This window comes from Somniosus microcephalus, chromosome 14 (genome assembly GCF_052327205.1).
Source record: "Somniosus microcephalus isolate GS21.2 chromosome 14, FLI_Smic_1.0, whole genome shotgun sequence".
NCBI lineage: Eukaryota > Metazoa > Chordata > Chondrichthyes > Squaliformes > Somniosidae > Somniosus > Somniosus microcephalus.
In genome coordinates, this window is record NC_141000.1 from 17,541,192 (window position 1) to 17,567,722 (window position 26,531).

Below are 26,531 nucleotides of genomic sequence, written 5' to 3' on the forward strand. Positions count from 1 at the left end.
GTAAGCATAGAACTAGATTAAATACCAGCAGGTTCTTCTTTTGGCAGAGGGTCATCGACCTAGGGAACGAGTTGGCAGCTTGTGCGGATTTGCAACAAACACTCAAAAGGGAGCTGGAGGCGTTCCTGAGTCTGGCCGGCAAAACTACTTATAGAATATAGGGGTATTGGTGGGGGGGATGTGTCTCCCACTCACCATGTTCTCCTGGAACTTATTTGATCACCTTTGGGAGTCATTGAGGAACTTCTCAGAGTTTTTTTCCTAAATTGGGCTGAGGTTTTTTTTGTCACACCCAGACCCAGGACACTGTGTGAGGAAGATGAATGGGTGGGTGATAGATACATTGAACTGGAGAACATTCAGCATTTTAGGCATGGCTCTCCCATTTGTCATGGTTTCTTACTTTTAAAGGCTGATGGACTAGCTGGCCATTCCCCATCATTCTTTTTTGTGTGTTCGTGTGTTCACTCGGTACCAGACTTGAAAGTCTGTTTTACCAAAAAATGAGTCATTTATTATACCACACAGGCAGCACTGATGCCTGTTGCAAGCTAATAAGCTTTACTTGTTAGCAGTGCTATGGTTGTTAACCTAGAAAAAAGAGGAGATGAATGCCTAAAGAATTGAAACACTCAGCCCAAAAATCGGAATTCTCAGAAATTCAAACAGGAGTTTTTTCAGTTCATTGATCGCTGTTCACATAAGCAAGATGAATATAATGCGGAGAAATGTGAAGTTATCCACTTTGGTAGGAAAAGTAGAAAAGCAGAGTATTTTTTAAAGGGTGAGAGATTGGGAAATGTTGGTGTTCAGAGGGACCTGGGTGTCCTTGTACACGAATCACTGAAAGTTAACATGCAGGTACAGCAAGCAATTAGGAAAGCAAATGGTATGTTGGCCTTTATTACAAGAGGATTTGAGTATAAGAGTAAAGACATCTTACTGCAATTATATAGGGCCCTGGTGAGACCACACCTGGAGTATTGTGTACAGTTTTGGTCTCCTTACCTAAGGAAGGATATTTTTGCCATAGTGGGAATGCAACGAAGGTTCACCAGACTGGTTCCTGGGATGGGTGGATTGTCCTATGAGGAGAGATTGAGTAGACTAGGCCTATATTCACTAGAGTTTAGAAGAATGAGAGGTGATCTCATTGAAACATACAAAATTCTTACAGGACTTGGCAGGGTAGATGCAGGGAGGATGTTTCCCCTGGCTGGGGAGTCTAGAACCAGGGGTCACAGTCTCAGGATAAGGGGTCGGCCATTTAGGATTGCGATGAGGAGAAATTTCTTCACTCAGAGGGTGGTGAATCTTTGGAATTCTCTACCCCAGAGGGCTGTGGAGGCTCAGTCGTTGAGTATATTCAAGAGAGAGATCAATAGATTTTTGAATATTAAGGGAATCAAGGGATATGGGGATAGTGGAGATGAGGTAGAAGATCAGCCATAATCTCCTTGAATGGTGGAGCAGGCTCGAAGGACCAAATGGCCTACTCCTGCTCCTATTTCTTGTGTTCTTATGTTAAGGTTGTTATCAGTGGCAATGTCACACGCACATGCAATCATATTGGAACTATATGCATTTCTACAGAAGATAAACATTATTGGTTCAGCTATTGCTCATACCAGAGGTGCTAAGTGACAAATACATGTCCTCCTGTCCTCAACATAGCCAACCCGCCAGTCTTGGTGTCTCTATCATACTGGATTCACACCTTATCCAAATTACAGCACACACACACTGGACTTGATAGTGAGACTTACAAAAGACACTCGGTTGAGAGTAAGCAAATCGTCAACATTTAGCTGTGTATTTAGAGGAGTAATGTAAGAAATCACACAACAACAGGTTATAGTCCAACAGCTTTATTTGAAATCACAAGCTTTCGGAGCGCTGCTCCTTCGTCAGGCGAAGTGGAGAGATGCATAAAAACACAGCTTATATAGTCAGAGAATAATATCAGATGATTACAGGTAATCTTTCTAACTGCCATTTATCACACCTCGGCAGAGAGATAATCACAGCAATCAAAGGTGTAAATGGTGTCCAAACAGGTCAGTCAGGAAAACATTACATCAAAGAACAATGAGGTGGGGTCACAAGGGGTCAAATGTTGCAGATGCTGGGGTCTGTATGAAAAACAAAAAAACAGACAAAAAAATATTTTTTTGCTGGAAATCACAGCAGGTCCGGCCGCATCTGTGTGGAGAGAACAAGCCAATGACGACTCGAGTCTGGATGACCCTACATCAGGTGGGGTTACATGTAGCGTGACATGAACCCAAGATCCCGGTTGAGGCTGTCCGCATGAGTGCGGAACTTGGCTATCAGTTTCTGCTCGACGATTTTCCGTTGTCGTGTGTCTCGTAGGCCGCCTTGGAGAATGCTTACCCGAAGATCGGAGGCTGAATGTCCTTGACTGCTGAAGTGTTCCCTGACTGGGAGGGAACACTCCTGCCTGGCGATTGTTGCGCGGTGTCGGTTCATCCGTTGTCGCAGTGTCTGCATGGTCTCGCCGATGTACCATGCTCCGGGGCATCCTTTCCTGCAACGTATGAGGTAGACAATGTTGGCCGAGTCACATGAGTATGTACCATGTACCTGGTGGGTGGTGTCCTCACGTGTGATGATGGTATCTGTGTTGATGATCTGGCATGTCTTGCAGAGGTTGCTGTGGCAGCGCTGTGTGGTGTTGTGGTCGCTGTTCTCCTGAAAGCTGGGTAATTTGCTGCGAACGATGGTCTGTTTGAGGTTAGGCGGCTGTTTGAAGGCGAGTAGTGGAGGCGTGGGGATGGCCTTAGCGAGGTGTTCGTTGTCATCGATGACATGTTGAAGGCTGCGAAGAACATGGCGTAGTTTCTCTGCTCCGGGGAAGTACTGGATGACGAAGGGTACTCTGTTGGTTATGTCCCGTGTTTGTCTTCTGAGGAGGTCTATGCGATTTTTCGCTGTGGCCCGTCGGAACTGTTGATCGACGAGTCGAGCGTCATATCCCGTTCTTACGAGGGCATCTTTCAGCGTCTGTAGGTGTCCATCGTGTTCCTCCTCGTCTGAGCAGATCCTGTGTATTCGCAGGGCTTGTCCATAGGGGATGGCTTCTTTAACATGGTTAGGGTGGAAGCTGGAGAAGTGGAGCATCGTGAGGTTGTCCGTGGGCTTGCGGTAGAGTGAAGTGCTGAGGTGTCCGTCTTTGATGGAGATTTGTGTGTCCAAGAATGAAACCAATTCTGAGGAGTTGTCCATGGTGAGTTTGATGGTGGGATGGAACTTGTTGATGTTATCGTGTAGTCTTTTCAGTGATTCTTCACCGTGGGTCCATAGGAAGAAAATGTCGTCGATGTATCTGGTGTATAGCGTTGGTTGGAGGTCCTGTGCAGCGAAGAAGTCTTGCTCGAACTTGTGCATGAAGATGTTGGCGTATTGGGGTGCGAATTTGGTCCCCATGGCTGTTCCGTGTGTTTGGGTAAAGAACTAGTTGTCGAAGGTGATGACATTGTGGTCAAGGATGAAGCGGATGAGTTGTAGGATGGCGTCTGGAGATTGGCTGTTGTTGGTGTTGAGTACTGAGGCTGTCGCAGCGATGCCGTCATCGTGGGGGATACTGGTGTAGAGTGCCAAGACGTCCATCGTGGCGAGGAGTGTTCTTGGTTCAACTGGTCCGTGGGTGCTGAGTTTCTGTAAGAAGTCTGTAGTGTCACGACAGAAGCTGGGGGTTCCCTGTACGATGGGTTTCAGGATGCCCTCGACGTATCCAGAGAGGTTCTCACACAGGGTTCCATTGCCTGATACGATAGGATGTCCTGGTGTGTTGGCTTTGTGTATCTTTGGGAGGCAGTAGAAGTCTCCCACGCGGGGAGTACGTGGGATGAGAGCGCGTAGGATGCTTTGAAGGTCTGGATCGAAGGTCTTGATTAGTCTGTTGAGTTGGCGGGTGTGTTCTTTGGTCGGACCTGCGGGTAACTGTCTGTAGTATTCCTGGTTGTCCAGTTGTCAGTATGCTTCTTTACAATAGTCCGTTCTGTTCTGTATGATGATGGCTCCTCCTTTGTCTGCTGGTTTGATGACGATGTTGCGGTTGGTCTTGAGCGTGTGGATGGCGTTGCGTTGTGCTCGGGTAACATTCTGGACTGTCTTGTGAGTGCGGCTGATGCATCTGGCGTTGATGCATCTCCAGACAGCTTGAGCATACATGTCAAGCTTAGGGCAGCGACCCTCCGGAGGGGTCCAATTTGACTCTTTCTTCTTCGGTTGCTGCACTGCGGATCCCTCTGTCTGCTGGTCCAGATCATTGATTGTCTCATTGGGTTCGCTGCTGACATCTTGGGATTTGTGGAAGAATTCCCGGAGCCTCATTCTCCTGATGAATTCCTTTGTGTCTGCCGCGAGACCGATGGGGTCCATTTTGGTGGTGGGGCAGAAATTGAGCCCTCGGCTGAGAACTTCAATTTCATCTGGTTAAAGGGTGTGGTCGGACAGGTTGATGATGGACTTCCCTGTGGTTTCAACCGTGGTACTGGGGGAGGCTTGGTTGCTGCTGCTGGTGATGCCGAGTTTCTCAAGCTTCCTGTTCTTGGTGTGCATGTAGGCAGCGTAGTTCCGTTGCCTCGTCTGTTTGGCGGTGTCTCGTAGCTGGTCTGCTGTGTCCTGAGCACAGGCTGAGAACATGGACTCCATCTCAGTTTCGAGGTTGCGGCGTCTGCTGTAGAGCTGGTGTACGAGATGGTTGAGGAGTCTGCAAGAGGTACGACGGCAGAGTCTCTCAGCGTAGTCTGTGTTGTAGGTCGACTTGAGTGGGTTCGTGATCGGTAGTCCTTTCGGGATCTTGTCTGCTTTTTTGCATCTCTGTAGAAACTTGATGTAGAAACTCTGTAAAGGAGGAGCCATCGTCATACTGAACAGAATGGACTATTGCAAAGAAGCATACCGACAACTGGACAACCAGGAACACTACAGACAGTTACCCGCAGATCCGACCAAAGAACACACCCGCCAACTCAACAGACTGATCAAGACCTTCGATCCAGACCTTCAAAGCATCCTACGCGCTCTCATCCCACGTACTCCCAGCGTGGGAGACTTCTACTGCCTCCCAAAGATACACAAAGCCAACACACCCGGACATCCTATCGTATCAGGCAACGGAACCCTGTGTGAGAACCTCTCTAGATACGTCAAGGGCATCCTGAAACCCATCGTACAGGGAACCCCCAGTTTCTGTCGTGACACTACAGACTTCTTACAAAAACTCAGCACCCACGGACCAGTTGAACCAGGAACACTCCTCGCCACGATGGACGTCTTGGCACTCTACACCAGTATCCCCCACAATGATGGCATCGCTGCGACAGCCTCAGTACTCAACACCAACAACAGCCAATCTCCAGACGCCATCCTACAACTCATCCGCTTCATCCTTGACCACAATGTCTTCACCTTCGACAACCAGTTCTTTACCCAAACATACGGAACAGCCATGGGGACCAAATTCGCACCCCAATACGCTAACATCTTCATGCACAAGTTCGAGCAAGACTTCTTCGCTGCACAGGACCTCCAATCAACGCTATACACCAGATACATCGACAACATTTTCTTCCTATGGACCCACGGTGAAGAATCACTGAAAAGACTACACGATAACATCAACAAGTTCCATCCCACCATCAAACTCACCATGGACTACTCCTCAGAATCGGTTTCATTCTTGGACACACGAATCTCCATCAAAGACGGACACCTCAGCACTTCACTCTACCGCAAGCCCACGGACAACCTCACGATGCTCCACTTCTTCAGCTTCTACCCTAACCACGTTAAAGAAGCCATCCCCTATGGACAAGCCCTGCGAATACACAGGATCTGCTCAGACAAGGAGGAACGCGATGGACACCTACAGACGCTGAACGATGCCCTCGTAAGAATGGGATATGACGCTCGACTCATCGATCGACAGTTCCGACGGGCCACAGCGAAAAATCGCATAGACCTCCTCAGGAGACAAACACGGGACACAACCAACAGAGTACCCTTCGTCGTCCAGTACTTCCCCGGAGCGGAGAAACTACGCCATGTTCTTCGCAGCCTTCAACATGTCATCGATGACGACGAACACCTTGCTAAGGCCATCCCCACGCCTCCACTACTCGCCTTCAAACAGCCGCCTAACCTCAAACAGACCATCGTTCGCAGCAAATTACCCAGCTTTCAGGAGAACAGCGACCACGACACCACACAGCCCTGCCACAGCAACCTCTGCAAGACATGCCAGATCATCAACACAGATACCATCATCACACGTGAAGACACCACCCACCAGGTACATGGTACATACTCATGTGACTCGGCCAACATTGTCTACCTCATACGTTGCAGGAAAGGATGCCCCGGAGCATGGTACATCGGCGAGACCATGCAGACACTGCAACAACGGATGAACCGACACCGCGCAACAATCACCAGGCAGGAGTGTTCCCTCCCAGTCAGGGAACACTTCAGCAGTCAAGGACATTCAGCCTCCGATCTTCGGGTAAGCATTCTCCAAGGCGGCCTTCGAGACACACGACAACGCAAAATCGCCGAGCAGAAACTGATAGCCAAGTTCCGCACCCATAAGGACGGCCTCAATCGGGATCTTGGGTTCATGTCACGCTACATGTAACCCCACCTGACGTAGGGTCATCCAGACTCAAGTCGTCGTTGGCTTGTTCTCTCCACACAGATGCGGCCGGACCTGCTGTGATTTCCAGCAAAAAAAATGTTTTTTGTCTGTTTTTTTGTTTTTCATATAGACCCCAGCATCTGCAACATTTGACCCCTTGTGACCCCACCTCATTGTTCTTTGATGTAATGTTTTCCTGACTGACCTGTTTGGACACCATTTACACCTTTGATTACTGTGATTATCTCTCTGCCGAGGTGTGATAAATGGCAGTTAGAAAGATTACCTGTAAACATCTGACATTATTCTCTGACTATATAAGCTATGTTTGACGAAGGAGCAGCGCTCCGAAAGCTTGTGATTTCAAATAAAGCTGTTGGACTATAACCTGGTGTTGTGTGATTTCTTACATTTGTCCACCCCAGTCCAACACCGGCATCTCCACACCATATTTAGAGGATGTGAATCGATGGGTGATAGGTACATTAGACTGGAGAATGTGCATGAATTTTAGACGTGTCATGATTTCTTACTATCAAAACTCTTGGCCGTTACTGGCACTTTTTATTTTGCAATGTTAAAAGAGTGGGACATTGGCATGAATAGCACATTTATTGTCATTGCTTCATTGTTCTGTGTAACTAATGTACTTACTGTTATCTTTCTAATAGAAGGGGATTCATGAATGGAACTTTGCATCCTCATCTATCAAAGGAATAAGGTGGGTGTGTGAAATAATACCTGTAATTATTAAGCAAAAATCAGGGGTGTAACCTTGCTTTTAAAGGTGATAGTGTGTGCATGTGTGTGTATGCACACATGCGCATACAGGTGCGTGTGCATTTAAAAGAGGTCATGTATGTACTAAAGGAAGATGCATTGTGTCCTGACGACTCCTCTGGCTAAAAGGGACAAATGATAGAATACAATAGCAAGGCATATAATAGAGCAGGATGCAAAATAATGCAAGTATACTTGTAGAGAATAATGGTTACTGAGGAGTGATTCCAAGGAAGGAATGACATCTGTAATGGATTGCATAGGCCTTTTGGGCCAACTTAACATTTAAGTGCCACCACCCATTAGCAATGCAGTATGCCTGGGACAAGCAGGCATTCTTTGTGTCCAGCACTGCTGGGATGAAAATGATGAACATATGTCGATTGACATATGTTCACCATTTACATCAGATTTCAGCCCGCCCACCCATATACGGATGGAAGTTACACCCCCGTTACATCTAGTGGGAAATCCCAGAAGTGACGGCTGCAAGCAGAGAGACAGCGACTCGGCTTCCAAAGCACTTCCTGTCCAACTCCACTTGAGTTACATCTGGCAGCAGGCATAACCCGAGCAGAAAATCTCAGGCCACTTGCTTAAATTGGCACACGGGCATTGTGGTTGAACTGCCATTATGATCGAGTGCTTGGTTGAGCCCGATGCAATGTTTGTGCCAAGGAGGTTTACTCAGGTTGTCCGTAAGCATTTTTGATGATAGATTTTAAGGGGAATTTAACTCAGTGTAAAAGTCATTAAAATTTAACTGCTTCCTCACAAACACACCTCTAAATCTATATTTTCTGAGTCATATGCTGCTGCACTGTGGAGAATTTCACCCAGTAACGCTACACCTTGGTGAGCAGAGAGTAGGCGTTGTTTCTGCTTCATTGGTTAAACAAGATTTGGGGGTTTGTAATGATTTCAGCAAATAGTGATTGTATTTGCCTGGCAGCATATTTGCATGTATTGATTACTTGTGCCTGACCAGCAGAGGTCATGTGAGAGACAAGCAGTCCAGAGGAGTTTGGTTTCAGTTTCATTCTAGATGCATCACAGCATGGTGTGTTCTGTAAAGGCTGTTAAAAAGAGTTGAACAGACTTTAGATTAAACAACATTCTCTTTCATAAATGAGTTGTTATTGAACCCACAAAGAAATCAATACATGGTGTCAGAAGTGGCTGAAAGAGAACAGAAGAGAAAAAATCTGAAGTTAAATCAGCTCTCCACAAATTAGCAAGCCAGAAGAGAACATCGTTGCTTACCATTAGAGAATAGCTAACGAAGTGAAAAATGGAAGGTTTACTCCCACCGGCGACGCTTCAGTTGTCAGGTAATGTGGCTGAAAATTGGAGAAGGTTCAAACAACGTTTAGAGTTGTATTTAGCGGCAACCGGAGCTGACGAGAAAAGTGATAAACAGAAATCGTCCGTGTTCTTACATGTTGTGGGTGATGCAGCGCTGGAGGTATATAATAATTTCATATTTGCCGTTGATGGAGACAAAATGAAGCTAGATAAAATAATGGAACAGTTTGAGGCCTACTGCATACCTAAACGCAACGTGACCTTTGAGAGGCACAAATTTTTCACATGTGTACAGAAAATCGGCGAGACTATTGATCAGTATGTGACTGAACTGAGAAACTGAAGCAAATCGTGTGAATTTGGGGGACTCACAGACTCGCTGATAAAAGACAGACTGGTGTGTGGTATTCCAGATAATGGTCTAAGGGAAAGACTGCTAAGAGAGCAAGATCTAGACCTGGGAAAAGCCATAGCACTGTGTAGGGCTACAGAGACTGTGAAGTTGCAGGCAAAGGAGCTGTTCAGTGACAGTAGCTGCAACGTGGATGCAGTGAGAAAGAACGGATACAAACCGTTTAACAAAGAGAGCGCCAATGTGAAAAAAGAGATGTGGCCAGCAAACGAAAATGAAAGGGACAATCGGAAGTCATGTAGTCGATGCGGTACACAGCATCCACCAAGAAAGTGTCCAGCATATGGTAAAACATGCAATAGATGCAACAAAAACAACCATTATGCCCGTTGCTGTAAGAACCAAGCGCAACAAAGCAAGGTCCATACAGTAGATGAAAGCGAGATAGAGGAATTCTATGTAGATGTGGTGTCTGAAAACAAAAAAGAAGAAAGAGACTGGATGTTGACACTAAAAGTGAACGACATACACATTCCATTTAAATTGGATACTGGAGCACAAGTTAATGTGATATCAGAGACCGATTTTAAGAGAATTAGACCCAGACCAAAGTTACATGGAATACAAGTGAAAGTGACCGGATACTCAGGTACTGATATACCAGTGAAGGGAAAATGCATTGTCAAAGTAACACACAAGGACAGAGAGCACACGCTAGCATTAATCGTGGTGCCAAAGGAAGTGCAAGCCATACTAGGTTTAAAAGCCTGTGAGAGACTGAACCTGGTAAAGAGAGTCCTCGTTGTGGAAAGCGAAAGAGAGACAATCTATGATGAACTGAATGTTGCGTAAACACCGGGTAAGCTGATGTATACAGCAGACACGTTGTCCAGAGCTGTTGACCCAGGAGAGCCCACGAACACAGTGAAAAGACTGAAGTACAAGGCAAAAGACAGTGGAACTGACTTCTACCAAAGCATGCTTGTATACCGCACAACGCCGCTCGAGTGTGGTATGTCACCAGCCCAACTCCTGATGGGACGTCGGCTAAGGTCAAACCTACCCATCCCGGAGAACCTCCTGAAAACAAAAGAGGGGGAGAAAGTGAGGAAGTTCAAAGAGCAACAGAAAGAAAAGCAAAAGTACTACTATGACAGAGGAACACAAAACCTACCTGAACTCCACACTGGTGACCAAGTAAGGTTCAAAGACAAAACAAACACATGGACTCAGAAGGGAACTGTCCTGAGTGAAGTTCAACCAAGATCATACACCATTCAGACAGATGAGGGTGCTGTTCTGAGAAGAAATCGTCAAGATCTTCTCATGGGACCAGCCACAGCAGGTCAAGAGACTGACCCTGTTGAACAACCTGATCACACAGCTGAGAACACATCATCTGAGGCAACAACTCAGATTCAAGGACAATCAATCAGAAAATCCTCAAGACATGTGAAGCCTCCTGAGAGACTCATTGAGCAAATTTAAGGACTATTGTTATAGAAGGAAGTAATGTTATCTTATTCTTTCTTCAAGTTCTACTGTATTTACATATTTCATGTGAACACACAAAGCAAGGTTAAAAAACCTTGATTATGATAATGATAATGTAAGTTCATTAAAGTTACAGTTAAAATGCAGATTAATACAAAGAAAACATGTTGTTAGTTAAAAGTAAAATACTTTTGTTTTAAGAAAGGGAGATGTAATGATATCAGCAAATAGTGATTGTATTTGCCTGGCAGCATATTTGCATGTATTGATTACTTGTGCCTGACCAGCAGAGGTCATGTGAGAGACAAGCAGTCCAGAGGAGTTTGGTTTCAGTTTCATTCTAGATGCATCACAGCATGGCGTGTCCTGTAAAGGCTGTTAAAAAGAGTTGAACAGACTTTAGATTAAACAACATTCTCTTTCATAAATGAGTTGTTATTGAACCCACAAAGAAATCAATACAGGGTTCACCTGGATGAAAAATGTACTTCTAAACAAAATTGATGTCCCTTTTAATTTTTGAGCTTTTTTAATGGTGTTTCCCTCCAAGAGGTCCTCCCCCTCCAGTGTTCACAGACAATGGGGGGAGTTTTATCAATGGGGGCGCATTGGGGGCGGGACTGCTGGTTGTCGGGTTTCAGTCCTGCCCCCAACGACGTCCGGCCAACCCACGCTATTTTCCCTTGATTGACCTTCTTAAGCCCGCCCAGCAGGCTTAGCAGGCCTGTCAAACACTGACATTCTCTGTTGTTTGGTGAGTCCTTGTACTCAAGACTCACCAAACCTCTTTCCTGAGCAGAAATCAGATGGCTGTTGCATTGGAGAATGCAGCAACCATTCTGTCATCTCTGCCGTGGAGATGAGGAGCCGCCGGATCCCCAAAGGTTGAAGCCTGCAGGAAGAAGCAAAGGTAAGGAAACTTTTTCTAACACTTTTCACTCACCTCCCATACTTACCTCTCCACACTTGCACCCATCACTCACCTCCACAGCGCACTTTTCGACCCCTCTGACCCCCGCAGACCCACTGGTCGCCTCGCTGACCCTGGCGGGGTTTCCCGACGTCGGGAAGCCTGCACCTGCGTTGGTAAAATGAGGATAAGCCTCTTAGTGGCTGTAATCCCCTTCCCGCCTCGAGGAGACGGGTCCCTGCACGAGTCGGGGACCCACCTCTCGGGAAGATGGCACGAAGGCGGGTTGGGAGCGGGTTCGGTACCCGCTCCCAGTTTCTGACATTTTCCCGGCAGTCCCGCCTCCAAACCCGCCACCCCAGGGCTTGGAACATTCCCCCCAATGTACAATTCCACGTTAGTTTACTGATTCAGCATCACATTGGCATGTCTCTCTGCACTCACATAGTGTTCTTGTAGCAACTTAGTCTGGCTGCAAGTATGTGAAAGTGATCTAATTGGGATGGTTTGGGGTTACATATCCAGTAGACTGAGTCAAAAGTGTAGAGGGCTGATTTTAACTCCCCGCCCAGTGGGAACGGTGTAGGTGGGCGGGTTAAGATGGCGGAGGATTGTGCCGCGCTCTTGGCCCGTTCCTGTCTCCCAACAGTTTTACTTGCCTGAATTCAGGCACAGGGAGGCCATCCGCCCTAGAGGAGTGGGGTCCTAATTGAAATAGCAGTGTCACATCTTGATGAGGTCATTGGGACATGCACGCCATTTTAACAGTTGGCCCGCATGGTCTCTGGCCCACCAGTGAAAGCAGGCAGCAGGAGCCAGGTCCAGGTAAAAGAAAGAAAGAACTTGCATTTATATAGCGCCTTTCACAACCTCAGGTTGTCAAACGCGATTTACAGCTGGTGAGGTACTGTTTGAAACGTAGTCACTGTTGTAATGTAGGAAATGTGACAGCCAATTTGCACACAGTAAGGTCCCACAAACAACAATGAGATAATCTGTTTTAGTGATATTAGTTAATAAATATTGGTCAGGACACTGGGGAGAACTCCCCTACTCTTCTTCAAATAGCGCTGTGGGATCTTTTACACCCCCTGAGAGGACAAACAGGGCCTCGGTTTAATGTCTCACCCAAAAGAAGGCACCTCTGACAGTGCAGCACTCTCTCGGTACTGCACTAAAGTTCCATCTAGATTTTGTGCTCAAGTCTCTGTAGTGGGACTTGAACCGACCACCTTCTGACTCAGAGGCGAGAGTGCTACCAGTTATAGAACATCATGGCAGGACTTTGGTTTGTTGTTGCATGGGTGGCGTTTCGATATGCCAGTAGGAAATTGTCCACCTTGTGTTGCAGTGGAATCTGATCTTCGCTCATGGCCTTTATTGCCTTTTTGAGCGTCTGTACAAACCTCTCGGCCAGCCCATTCGTAGCTGGATGATATGGGGCAGAGGTATAATGTTTCACCCCATTCTTCTTCAGGAATTTCTGGAATTCCTCTGACACGAACTGTGGTCCGTTGTCTGAACATATTTGCTCTGGCAATCCATTTCTTGCAAATATCGTTCTTAGCACCGCGATCGTCTTCTCCGAGGTAGTGGTAGTCATTTTAATCACTTCTGGCCATTTAGAATGTGCGTCCACCGCAATTAAAAACATGGAGTCCATGAATGGACCAGCAAAGTCAATATGTACACGTTGCCATGGGGTTGAAGGCCATTCCCATGGATGCAGCGGTGCAATTGGAGGTGCATTTTGGACTTTTTGGCACCCTGAGCAGCTTTTCGTCAGATCCTCTATCTGTTGGTCGATACCCGGCCACCACACATAAGCCCTAGCAAGGCTTTTCATCTTGACTCCCCCAGATGACCTTCATGTAGTTCTTTTAGAACTCTCTCTCTTAACTTAGGAGGGATAATCACCCTTGTTCCATACATCAATGTTCCCTGACAGATGGACAGCTGTTCTCGTCTTGCTGAGAATGCCGGTAACAGTGGATCACCATGGGCTGGCCATCCCTTTACTGTCAATTCGTAGACCCGGGACAGTGTCGGGTCATTCCTAGTCTCCCTTTCAATATTTGCATTGGTGACAGGTAAACATTCGATGATGGTCGAGTGAAATAACTCCACCGGGTCAACCGTCGGTGCCTCCTCCTCAGTAGGTAGTGGCAGGCGCGACAGCCCATCAGCATTACCATGCTGCTTTGTACCTTTGAATTCTATCTGATATTGATGTGCCCCTAGGAAAAGGGACCATCTCTGGAGCCTCTGTGCTGTCATCGCCGAAACACTCTTCTTAGGGTTAAAAATGGATACCAACGGCTGGTGGTCTGTCAGCAGTGTAAACTTCTGGCCCTGCAGGTAATGATTAAACTTCTTTACTCCCCACACAAGGCTGAGAGCCTCCCTATCTATCTGAGCATAGTTGCGCTCAGCGGAGGTCAATGATCTGGATGCAAATGCGACTGGCCTTTCCAAGCCATTTGGCAACTTGTGTGAGAGTACTGCTCCAATACCATAAGGAGAAGCATCACAAGCTAAACGAATAGGTAGCGTTGGGTTGAAGTGAGCCAACACTTCCTCTGAGGTGATCAATGCCTTGCTTTTGTGAAAGGCCTTCTTGCAGTCCTCGCTCCACTTCCATGGTACTTCTTTCTGCAAAAGAGCGTTCAGCGGGTGCAGCACCATGGATAGATTTGGCAGAAACTTATGGTAATAGTTAATCAACCCTAGGAACGACCTCAACTGGGATACATTTTCCGGAGCGGGAGCCTTCACAACAGCTTCGATCTTGTCAGGTGACTTGTGCAGCCCCTCCTGGTCAATGACATGACCACAGTACGAGATCCGTTTCTGAAAGAACTCACATTTCTGGCGATTAACTCGAAGTCCATATTCCTTCAATCTGGTGAGCACCAGTTTCAGATTTGCAAGGTGTTCCTCATCGTCATCTCCTGTAATCAGGATATCGTCCAATTAACATTGAGTGCTTGGAATTCCCTGTAATACCTGCTCCATGGCCCTCTGCCAAATTGTTGGAGCCGAAGCCACTCCAAAAACCAGTCTATTATATCGATACAAGCCTCTGTGCGTGTTGATTGTGAGATACTGGCGCGACTCTTCCTCAACTTCCATCTGTAAGTACGCTTGCGCCAGGTCTATCTTGGTGAAGTGTTTCCCGCCAGACAATGAAGCAAAGATATCCTCAATCCGCGGAAGTGGATATTGCACCGTGTGAAGCACCGGATTAACCGTGATCTTGAAGTCTCCACAGATGCGGACCTTCCCCGGTTCCCCTGGCTTGTTACTCGATGAACGCTTCATGACGGGAACAATGGGCATGGCCCACTCACTCCAGTCCACCTTAGACAGTACTCCTGAACGTTCTAGCCCTTCCAGCTCAGCTTCCACAGCAGGTTGTATCGCATAAGGTACCGGTCTGGCTTTGAAAAATTTTGGGTTTGCACGTTCTGCAATCTTGATTTTTGCCGTAATTCCTCTCAGTGACCCCAGTCCCTGTTGGAACACCTCTTTAGCCTCATCCAATATTCTGGACAATCGTTCAGGTTTGACATCTTTTTTTCCGGAATCTACCGTTATTGCTTTTAGGGAGTGCCAGTCCATATTTATTTTCCTGATCCACTCCCGTCCCAGAAGTGGTGGACCTCCCTCAGGCAGTACATATATGTCCATTCCTTGGTGTTCTTTGCCCTTGTGTACCACCTTGACTTTTATCTTTCCGATGGGGTATACTCTTTGCCCCGTGTATGTCTGCAATACTATCTCCGTATCCCGTAGGGGAATATGTGTGAATAACCTTTTGTAATCTTGCTTATTCATGACCGTCAACGCCGATCCGGTGTCCAATTCCATCTTCACTTGGACTCCTGCTATCTGAAGTGTGACCCAGATAGTTTGTAGGTCAGCTTCCTTACTCACATTGTGAATTCTCAGACTACCCAGTTCCTTGCTGTTGGAGTCTGAATCCGAATTCTGTTCATCCGAACTCTTCTCAGCCACCTTATGTACCTTTCTGCACTTTTCCTGCGGTGACTTTTTGTTGCTGGTCTTCTTTCCTGACCGGCATACTTTAGCTATGTGACCAAGCTTGCCACATTTTCTACATTCCTGATTTTTAAACCAGCATTGGTTCTGATCGTGTGTTGTCTTTCCACAACGATAACATTTCGCTGTACCCAAAGCCATTTGATCTACGCTGAGTACCGCTGCCTTCAGCTGCATTTCCGCAGTGCCTCTCGCTGCGGCTTCGTGCGATGCTGCAATAGTGACAGCCTTATCAAGTGTAAGATCATTCTCTTCAAGCAGCCGCTTTTGTGTTCCTTCTTTCGACAATCCACACACGAATTTGTCTCTCAGTGCCTCTGTCAGTCTTTCCCCAAACTGACAGTATTTCGCTAGCTTACGCAGTTCAATTAAATACTCCGCGTTGCTTTCCTCTTTCAGTTGCGTTCTCGCATAAAATTTAAATCGTTCCGCTAACATCAGCGGTGTGGGGTTCAAATGATTTCTCAGGACAGCAACAATATTAGCGAAAGCCTGATCCGCCCGTTTAGCTGGTGATAGAAGATGCTTCAATAGCCCGTATGTCTTCGCATCCATTGAGTTTAGTAAGGTTAGTGCTTTATCTTCATCTGATATTTTATTTGCCGTACAATAAATCTCTATGCGTTCTACACACGTGGCCCAATCTTCAACATCGGCATCGAAATCGTTGATGTTACCACGCTTAGGCATCCTCGCAATCTTCTTGAGAAACAAAAAGAAATTTTTCTTTTCTTTTTTTTTTCAAAGTGGCGGTTTCCCGCGCTTGTCTTCTTCCCCCGCCTACGAAAATGGCGGCTTCCCGCGTTTGCCTTTCTCCCCCGCTGGCTGTAATGGCGATTGCCGTATTGCTGCGTTCGCCCTCCCCAGCGGTTCTCAAATCGTGCCTCCCAGCCCCTCTTGCAGTCCGGTCCTTTCCCCCGGCTGCGGCTGAGTTCTCCGCGGTTTAAAATTTTTTTTTTTTTCTCCCGTGCCTCGCGGCCTTGGTAGCTGCCCGGCCTTTTTCCCCGGTCGTGGTCGAGCTCTCTCTCGACGCTGTTGCGTCTCCCAGCCCGCTTGCAGCCCGGTCTTTTACACCGGCTGCGTTTGCATTCACCGCAGCTCCCGTGCCTTACGCTGCCCCAGTCTCAGCACCTCTGGCCCCGACTTCTGTCCGGCTCTTTTCCCCGGCCGTGGTCGAGTTCTCCGCCCTTATATCCTCCATTTTTCCCTCCCCTACTTCACAGCCAACGTGGCCGACTTGCTGCTCGTCGCTGATCAGCTTACCCACCACCGTGATAGAAGGGATGATCACTGCCTGTTGCTGATGGAAGGCTTCGTGTCAGGATTCTTCCTTGCTCTTCAGACCCGAGTCTTTTCTCAGCAGGATGATGAGGGCGGATGCCTCTTCTCGACGCCCGTTAAACTGCCTTGGATATATCTCTGCCGCAGGGTAAGATCGTCATCGTCGCCACTGTTAAGTCTGTGTGTGTCTAGTTATTGTTAATAAGAATCACTGCACACAGACCACAAGAATAAATTCAACAGGTCTTTACTAGTTGAAGGTCAGGCTGAACTGCCCAATAAATCATTACACAGCACTTATATACCGGTGTGGTCACCACCGGTATTACAGTATACAGCAGCCAAGATAAAGTAGTGCATCTCTTAAAATAGTTCTCTTAAAGGTGGAACAGTTACATACGCCACAATGTTTTTGTCTTATAATACTCCTGTGAAGTGCCTTGGGACGTTTTACTTTGTTAAAGGCGCTATATAAATACAGTTGTTGTTGTTGTTGTTGGTACCTGTAACCAGGGTAACCAGGCCTGACTGAGAATTAGTAAAGTGCAATCGAGTGAGAATAAGTGTCAGTGACAGCAATTTGCGCACAACAAGGTCCCACAATCCAATGCTACAGTCCCTTTTGCCCCCCCCCCAACTCTCAATTCCTCTGGCTTCTTGAGCATTCACCCCCCCCCACCCCACTTTGCCACACTACTGGTAGCTGCCTAGGCTCCGCGTTCTGGATTCCCTCCATAAACCTCTCCACCTCCTTCTCCTCCTTTAAGACCTTCGTTAACACCCACCTCTTTGACCAAGCTTTGGGGCGCCCCTCCTCAGAGCTCCTTCTCGACTCCATGTCCATTTGTTTCCTTGTGCCTCTGTGAAGGCGCTTGAGACCTTTTAAAGGTGCTGTATAAATGCACGTTGTAGATGGTGATGTAATCACTTTATTCACAGGACCCAACTGTCTGTAGTGATATTGAGGAGATTGCAAACTGTTTTATATCTCTCCTGATTGCAGTCAATGGAACTAAAAATGGGGAGAGATGTTAATCGGGACTGCCGACTCGCTATCACCCATTTTACACTATCGCAGAAAGTCAGAATTACCCCCAATGGGTGATGTTCGTGCTGCACAGTTTAGGGCAATGATTTTCTACTTTTTTCATGTGGGGGATCCGCAGCACACTCCCATGGACACCTGTCTTAAAACTTACCAAAGGCCACGAAGCAAAGAGATGTACGATCCATGACTTGATGCCCTAGTAATGAGATTTTTATTTCTACAGTTCTTTATCTGTAGGAGGGTTAAATAAAATTATAGGACAGTAATTAATCATTCAGCATTCATGAAATCGACAGCTGCATTTGATGATCCTGTGATTTATTGCAAATTTTGCATGACTATCTCCATGACGATGAAGAAAGCAGGCATGGAATGAGCACCATGCCAATGATGAAGATACAAAAGTGCAATATTTCCGGTGACAGGTTTCAAAACTTCATTCAGCAAATCCACGATCATCTGATTCAGGTGTTTCATTAGAGTCTGGTAACTGAGCCTTTGGATTGTGTCTGATGGTAATTGTGAGGGAAGGGTATTACTGCCCACCTAGAGGCTCTTGTCGTAGGATACTGAGGACTCTTCCCTGAGTGTACTGGCCACGCTAGACGTGCTCCTATCTACTTATCCAGCAAGTTAAACACTTATTCAAAATAATTCTTCGTGAAGCCGTTTGCTGTTTGAAGCCTTTACTTGAACAATTTTTGTGAAACTGTAAACAAAGATAAAGTATGTTTTGTACATAAACTGAGTACTATACATTCGATATTACATAAGATATAAACATATTTACAACAGTAGAATAGACTAATTGTATAACTAACTAACATTTGGACTAACTTCTGTAACTATCAAATATTAACCTTTTATAAACATATTATTGTCAAAATACTACTCTGACAACGTTGCTATTATGCTAACAAACAAAGATACTCACAGATATTGCGCTTGGCCTAACATATGAAATCAGATTACATTGGATTGTGAAACCCTCATGGAATCCTCCATTACTGCCAGGTTCTTCCTGGAATTCTACTTCCTGGGATTCTACTTCCTGGGTTACACAGGAAGAAAGGTACGAAGGTCAAGTGACCTCTCACAGAAAGAAAGGAACAAAGGTCAAATGACCTCACACAGGAAGAAAGGAACAAAGGTCAAATGACCTCTGCTTCATACAAACACACTGCTAACACATAACCACCACCAGAGGGTGCTATCTGCACATAAAATAGTCCATCGGTCCAGAACACTGAGTCTAAACCATGGAAAAACATTGGGGGCGATTTTCACGGCCTCCTTCAGACGGGAACAGGGTGTTGGTGGGCTGAACGTGGCAGTGCACCAGTTACCGCCCTGTTCCCACTCCTGGCATGGCTGCCGCTATTTTTATTAGGGCCTTTACTTGGGTGGCCTGGGTGTCTACCTGTTTCAAGCTGGAACCTACCTTCGATATGCTAATGGGGGTTCTATGACGCACATAGGGCCCAATGCAATATTGAGGTAGCAATGGGCATAGCATGCTCCACTCATGGCCTGCCCATTGGTGCCGAGCATAGAGTGACCTAAACGGTGGTCCTTAAAGGATCCACTGCAGGACACTCAGAAAAAGGCAAGTGCAAGTGTTTGTTTGAAGTATTTTTGGGGCCAGCAGCATGAATGCTCCTCCTGGCTCCACAAAAAATCTTCCAACCTATTGCTGAGCCAAATGTGCGGCCACCCCACCTCCCACTCAGCAATTACCTTTCCTCCTTTAAGGCTTTACTTCTGGCGGAGCCATTGAATTTCCCACCCAGGCCCATCGATGAGCTGCCTGTGAGCGCTGGTCTCGTGCTTGCAGCTTGCCGATCAAATGTTATTGAGCCTGGGCCCTCAAAATGCCTTGGGCTTCATGCTGAGAATATCGGCAGACCACTGTCTGATGTCCACCTGGTGTTAAACACCAACCCATGACCTACATGAACTGTGGCGAGTCCTTCAAACACGTACCCATCGTCAGCTTAATGGTGTGTCTCTCGTGGCTACCAGACTCTCAAACTTGTTCCTTAGTAAGAAAGAAAGACTTGTATTTATATAGCACTTTTCATGACCTCAGGATGTCCCACAGCGCCTTACAGGTAATTAAGTACTTTTGAAGTGTAATCACTGTTTTAAATGTAGGATGGTACAATGTCAGATGGTGCATTTGAATCACAGCTCTCCCTCATGGAGCTTAGTTTGAATGTCACTGGCTTTAGTGATACATAACATGAATCCTATTGACATTCTCTCCGTGTTCATTCCAGCATATCTAAATGTGACGAGCGCTGCTGTTTCTTGTACGTCCATGACAACGCTGATGATTTTCAGATCTACTTCTCCACAGAGGCTCAGTGCAGCAGGTGAGGTGTCAACAGGTAACCCATCACTGCCCAGCTAATTTGTGAGCAAGAGTCCTGTTTATGCTCGAACCTTTCCACCTTGTCATAGTCGTGTGATTGATTATTAAAGCCCTATCACTGCCTCAGTGAGGAGTGATGCAAGAGAGATGGCGGGTAATTTAGACTTTGGCCGATAGTGTAAAACGGCCGTTATACATCCCTCCCCATTTTTGTATGGAAATATAAATCGGGAGAGATGTGTAACAGGCAGCTGATCTGATAGCGCCCGTTTTACACTATCACCAAAGTCAAAATTACTCCCATTCTGCATGAATAACTGCCAGGGAAAATTTGCTCTTTATTAGGTGTAATATATGCAATTTCTGCATTATGGAGTTAGTTTCTATTTGCATTGCATCTGAGGAGATGTCTATATATTGATCGCAACATCATTACTAACTTTGCAAGGCAGCTTACCAATTGATACTGACCCTTTAAGTTACAACAGTCATTAAATGTCTCCCCAAAGTGAGTTGGGATACAGTTTCTAGCTCTCCTCGCCCCACCATGGCGAGTTCCCAATTTAAGCTGTGCTGCTGTAAGAAGACACCTTGCAGAGGCAAGGCATTCTTCTTCTCCCAGCTACACAGGAGGGGAATGAGAAAAACTTTCCTTGCCATTTCTTCAGCGAACTCCTTTAAAGATCGTTGGTTAAGCTGCCGTAGAACTGGAAAAACTGGTCGGAGCGTACACAGCTCAGGCCACAATAGGGGCGAAACGCATGGCGGTTTCGACTCCATTTTTCTGAAATTGCTTGGGGACGTAATGCTGACAGTGATGTTGGGACTGCGTCAGCTGGTGCCTCCAGTGTTGACCACGCCAGGAAACATGGGGTATGGGGAGGGCACCTAATTAGCATGGGCCTGGCAGGCACCCACGTCGTGAAAGGCCCATCCACACAGGGCACAAGTTTTGCCTGGGGACACTTCCCCTCACCCACCTCACCCCCACCTTCCCCGCACAGGGAAATGATTGCTTGGCCTCTTTGTTCCACTTACAAAGGGAGCCGTTAATAATTCATTTTTCTTCAGGGGCCCAGACTCCTTTCCTGGCATGGTCCGCCTCCACCCTCCCACCCTCCCCAGAAACATAGGAACAGTGTTAGGCCATTCAGCCCCTCGAGCCTTTTCCGCCATTCAGTTAGATCATGGTTGATCTGCATCTTAATTCATCTACCTGCCTTGGTTCTATGACCTTTAATACCCTTGCTTAACAAAAATCTATCAACCTCAGTCTTGAAATTTTCAATTGACCTAACCTGTAACTTAGTGGGGTACCACAAGGATCATTGCTTGGGCCTCAGCTATTTACAATCTATATCAATGACTTCAATGAGGCGATCGAATATAATGTATCCAAGTTTGCTGATGATACAAAGTTAGGTGGGAAAGTAAGCTGTGAGGAGGATGCAAAAAGGTTGCAAAGGGATTTTGACAGATTAAGGAATTGCGCAAGGACGTGGCAGATGGAATATAATGTGGAGAAATGTGAAGTTATCCACTTTGGTAGGAAAGATAGAAAAGCAGAATATTTTTTAAATGGTGAGAGACTGGGAAATGTTGGTATTCAGAGGGACCTGGGTGTCCTTGTACACGAACCACAGAAAGTTAACATGCGGGTACAGCAAGCAATTAGGAAAGCAAATGATATGTTAGCCTTTATTACAAAGGAATTAGAGTATAAGAGTAAAGAAGTCTTGTTGCAATTATATAGGGCCTTGATGAGACCACACCTGGAGTACTATGTACAGTACTATGTACCTAAGGAAGGATATACTTGCCTTAGAGGGAGTACAACATAGACTGATTCCTGGGATGAGGGGTTTGTCCTATGAGGAGAGATTGAGTAAACTAGGCCTATATTCTCTAGAGTTTACAAGAGTTAGAGGTGATCTCATTGAAACATATAAAATTCTTAAAGGCCTTGACAGGGTAGACGCTGAGAGACTGTTTCCCCTGGCTGGGGAGTCTAGAACCAGGGTTCACAGTCTCAGAATAAGGGGTTGGCCATTTAGGACTGAGATGAGGAGAAACGTCTTCACTCAGAGGATTGTGTATCTATGGAATTCGCTACCCCAGAGGGCTGTGGATGCTTAGTCCTTGAGTATATTCAAGACAGAGATTGCTAGATTTTTGGATACTAAGGGAATCAATGGATATGGGGATTGTGCAGGAAGGTGGATTGAGGTAGAAGATCAGCCATGATCTTCTTGAATGGTGAAGAAAGTTCGAAGGACTGAATGGGCTACTCCTGCTCCTATTTCGTATGTTCTTATGTTTGGGGGGGAGAAGAGGTCCAGATTTCCAATGCCCTTTGTGTGAAGAAGTACTTTCTGACATCACCCCTGAATGACCTGGCTCTAATTTTAAGGTTATGCCCCTTATTCTGGACTTCCCCACCAGAGGAAATAGTTTCTCTCTATCTACCCTATCAGCTCCTTTAATCATCCGGTGGGCATACTTGAGCCAGTCAGGAGGCTGGACAGGGAGTATCGGTCACAGACCCTGCTCCCTCTGGTGCAGGATGTTTGGGGTCCCAGCCCCTTTTTCTGGACCTTCAGTTGAAGTTACAGTGGGAGCCACCAGAAGGCCCGTGAATTTTCGGGGCCTCTCGGCTTTTAATTTATTTTAACTAATTTGGATTAATATTATTTTACACCGCATCTCCCGCACACTTGGGTGCTTTTAAATTCTCTGCCACCCACCCTGAATTGTTTTGTAACCGTCTTCCAGGTTTTGTCGCTTGGTAAAGGAAATTAACGATGAAGCAGCAAGTGGTGTGGAACTGGAGGGCGACACTGATGGAGACGCACTGGAGGTAAACAGTCCGTCATGGTGGCTGCAGGCCCAGGATGATTCCTTGAAATGGAAGAGCTTTGTGCAAGGATGTGTGCAATGATTTGTGCAAGGATGTGTGCAAGGATGTGTGCATGGATGTGTGCAGGAATGTGTGCAGGGATGTGTGCAAGGATGTGTGCAGGAATGTGTGCAGGGATGTGTGCAAGGATGTGTGCAGGAATGTGTGCAGGGATGTGTGCAAGGATGTGTGCAGGAATGTGTGCAGGGATGTGTGCAAGGATGTGTGCAGGGATGTGTGCAAGGATGTGTGCATGGATGTGTGCAAGGATGTGTGCAAGGATGTGTGCATAGATGTGTGCAGGAATGTGTGCAGGGATGTGTGCAAGGATGTGTGCAGGAATGTGTGCAGGGATGTGTGCAGGGATGTGTGCAAGGATGTGTGCAAGGAATCTGTACAAGGATGTGTGCAAGGATGTGTGCAAGGAATCTGTACAAGGATGTGTGCAAGGATGTGTGCAAGGAATCTGTATAAGGATGTGTGCAAGGAATCTGTACAAGGATGTGTGCAAGGATGTGTGCAGGGATGTGTGCAGGAATCTGTACAAGGATGTGTGCAGGGATGTGTGCAAGGATGTGTGCAAGGATCTGTGCAGGAATCTGTGCAAGGATGTGTGCAGGGATGTGTGCAAGGATGTGTGCAAGGATCTGTGCAGGAATCTGCAAGGGTGTGTGCAAGGATGTGTGCAAGGATCTGTGCAGGAATCTGTGCAGGGATGTGTGCAGGGATGTGTGCAAGGATCTGTGCAGGAATCTGCAAGGATGTGTGCAAGGATGTGTGCAGGGATGTGTGCAAGGATGTGTGAAAGGATGTGTGCAAGGATGTGTGCAGGGATGTGTGCAAGGATGTGTGCAAGGATCTGTGCAGGAATCTGTGCAAGGATGTGTGAAAGGATCTGTGCAAGGATGTGTGCAAAGATGTGTGCAGGGATGTGTGCAGGGATGTGTGCAAGGATGTGTGCAATGATCTGTACAAGGATGTGTGAAAGGATGTGTGCAAGGATGTGTGCAAGGATGTGTGAAAGGATGTGTGCAAGGATGTGTGCGATGATCTGTACAAGGATGTGTGCAGGGATGTGCACAAGGTTCTGTGCAAGGCGGGGGGGGGGTCTCCCAAGTTACAAGTTTCCTTGACTCTGGCCTGGGTTGTGTCGTGTGGCCAACATGCTAGGAGAAAACAGGTATTTATTTTGGCGTCAGCTGATGGATGTGAGGTCTCCTCCCGGGGTCCAGGCCTGTGTCTTAGCCTGGTTCCCCCAAAGACCTCGGATCTCCCTGTGGCCTGATTAGCTTCCCTCAGAAGGGGGCCGATAGACCCTTTGGGGTTCTGCGGTTTTAGCTGGGGCTGCCGCAGTCGGACTGAGTGGCTAGTCTCCGCAGTGATGCTGGCTCCCACCAGTCAAATGGAAATCGGGGAACCCCCGACCCCGGATGCTTGGATGGCCCGTAGAGGTTGCCAGCAGGCTGATCCCAGCACTTGGAGCAGAATCAAAGGCCCATGGATTTGCAGGGCCAAAACTCTGTGTCTGATCTTTTCATATTTGTGAAAAATATTGAAAGAAAGAAAGACTTGCATCTATATAGAGATTTCCACCACCTCAGGACATCCTAAAACTTTACAGCCAATGAAGTACTTTTTTGTGTAATCACTGTTGTTCTGTAGGAAACACGGCAGCCAATTTGCACACAGCAAGGTCCCACGAACAGCAATGTACTAATGACCAGATAACCTGTTTTAGTGATGTTGGTTGACGGATAAATATTGGTCAGGGCACCGGGGAGAACTGCCGTGTTCTTCTTTCAATAGTGCCATGGGATCTTTTATTTTAATTCGCTTATGGGATCTGGCCGTCGCTGGCAAGGCCAGCATTTATTGCCCATCCCTAGTTGCCCTTGAGAAGGTGGTGGTGAGCCGCCTTCTTGAACCGCTGCAGTCCATGTGGTGAAGGTACTCCCTTAGTGCTGTTAGGGAGGGAGTTCCAGGATTTTGACCCAGCGACGATGAAGGATCGGCGATATACTTCTAAGCCAGGATGGTGTGTGTCTTGGAGGGGAACTTGGAGGTGGTGGTGTTCCCATGGGCCTGCTGCCCTTGTCCTTCTAGGTGGAAAAGATCGCGGGTTTGGGAAGTGCTGCTGAAGAAGCCTTGGCGAGTTGCTGCAGTGCATCTTGTAGATGGTAAACACTGCAGCCACAGTATGCCGGTGGTGGAGGGAGTGAATGTTTAAGGTGGTGGATGGGGTGCCAATCAAGTGGGCTGCTTTGTCCTGGATGGTGTTGAGCTTCTTGAGTGTTGTTGCAGCTGCACTCATCCAGGCAAGTGGAGAGTATTCCATCACACTCCTGACTTGTGCCTTGTAGATGGTGGAAAGGCTTTGGGGAGTCAGGAGGTGAGTCACTCACCGCAGAATACCTAGCCTCTGACCTGCTCTTGTTGCCACAGTATTTATGTGGCTGGTCCAGTTAAGTTTCTGGTCAATGGTGACCCTCAGGATGTTGATGGTGGGGGATTCGGCAACGGTAATGCCGTTGAATGTCAAGGGGGGGTGGTTAGACTCTCGCTTGTTGGAGATAGTCATTGCCTGGCACTTCTGTGGCACGAATGTTACCTGCCACTTATCAGCCCAAGCCTGGATCTCGTCCACATCTTGCTGCATGCGGCCATGGACTGCTTCATTATCTGAGGAGTTGTGAATGGCACTGAACACTGTGCAGTCATCAGCGAACATTCCCATTTCTGACCTTATGTTGGAGGGAATGTCATTGATGAAGCAGCTGAAGATGGTTGGGCCTAGGACACTGCCCTGAGGAACTCCTGCAGCGATGTCCTGGGGCTGTGATGATTGATCTTCAATCACCACAACCATCTTCCTTTGTGCTAGGTATGACTCCAGCCAGTGGAGCGTTTTCCCCCTGATTCCCATTGACTTCAGTTTTACTAGGGCTCCTTGATGCCACACTCAGTCAAATGCTGCCTTGATGTCAAGGGCAGTCACTCTCTCCTCACTTTTACGTCAACGGGGCCTCGGTTTAGCGTTTGATCCGAAAGACGGCACCTCCAACAGTGCAGCACTCCCTCAGTACTGCACTGGAGCCTGGATTATGTGCTCAGGTCTTTGGAGTGAGACTTGAACCCACAGTTCCAGCAATTGCTAACTCTGTTTTCCCTTCCTTTCCCTTCCAGTATGAGTATGACTATGAGGAGACTGAAGAAAGGGTGGTGTTGGGTAAAGGCACATACGGAGTGGTCTATGCTGGGCGGGATCTCAGCAATCAAGTGAGAATAGCAATCAAAGAAATACCAGAGAAAGATAGCAGGTGAGTGTTGGATAACTGTTTGTGTCTTAGTCTTCCTGGGCCAATACAAAT

The 26,531-nt window shown here is 46.9% G+C and overlaps 1 protein-coding gene across 3 annotated transcripts in view; it reads left to right on the top strand.

The window, feature by feature from the left end:
* Nucleotides 1–26,531, top strand: part of map3k15 (mitogen-activated protein kinase kinase kinase 15) — a 272,382-nt gene that overhangs the window by 160,262 nt on the left and 85,589 nt on the right. For all 3 annotated transcript variants that reach the window (XM_086006303.1, XM_086006302.1, XM_086006304.1), the window contains 4 exons: nt 7,333–7,382; nt 20,173–20,268; nt 23,040–23,124; nt 26,347–26,480. In XM_086006303.1, coding sequence (XP_085862429.1) covers nt 7,333–7,382; nt 20,173–20,268; nt 23,040–23,124; nt 26,347–26,480 — 365 coding nt within the window. The remainder of the gene's footprint in view (nt 1–7,332; nt 7,383–20,172; nt 20,269–23,039; nt 23,125–26,346; nt 26,481–26,531) is intronic.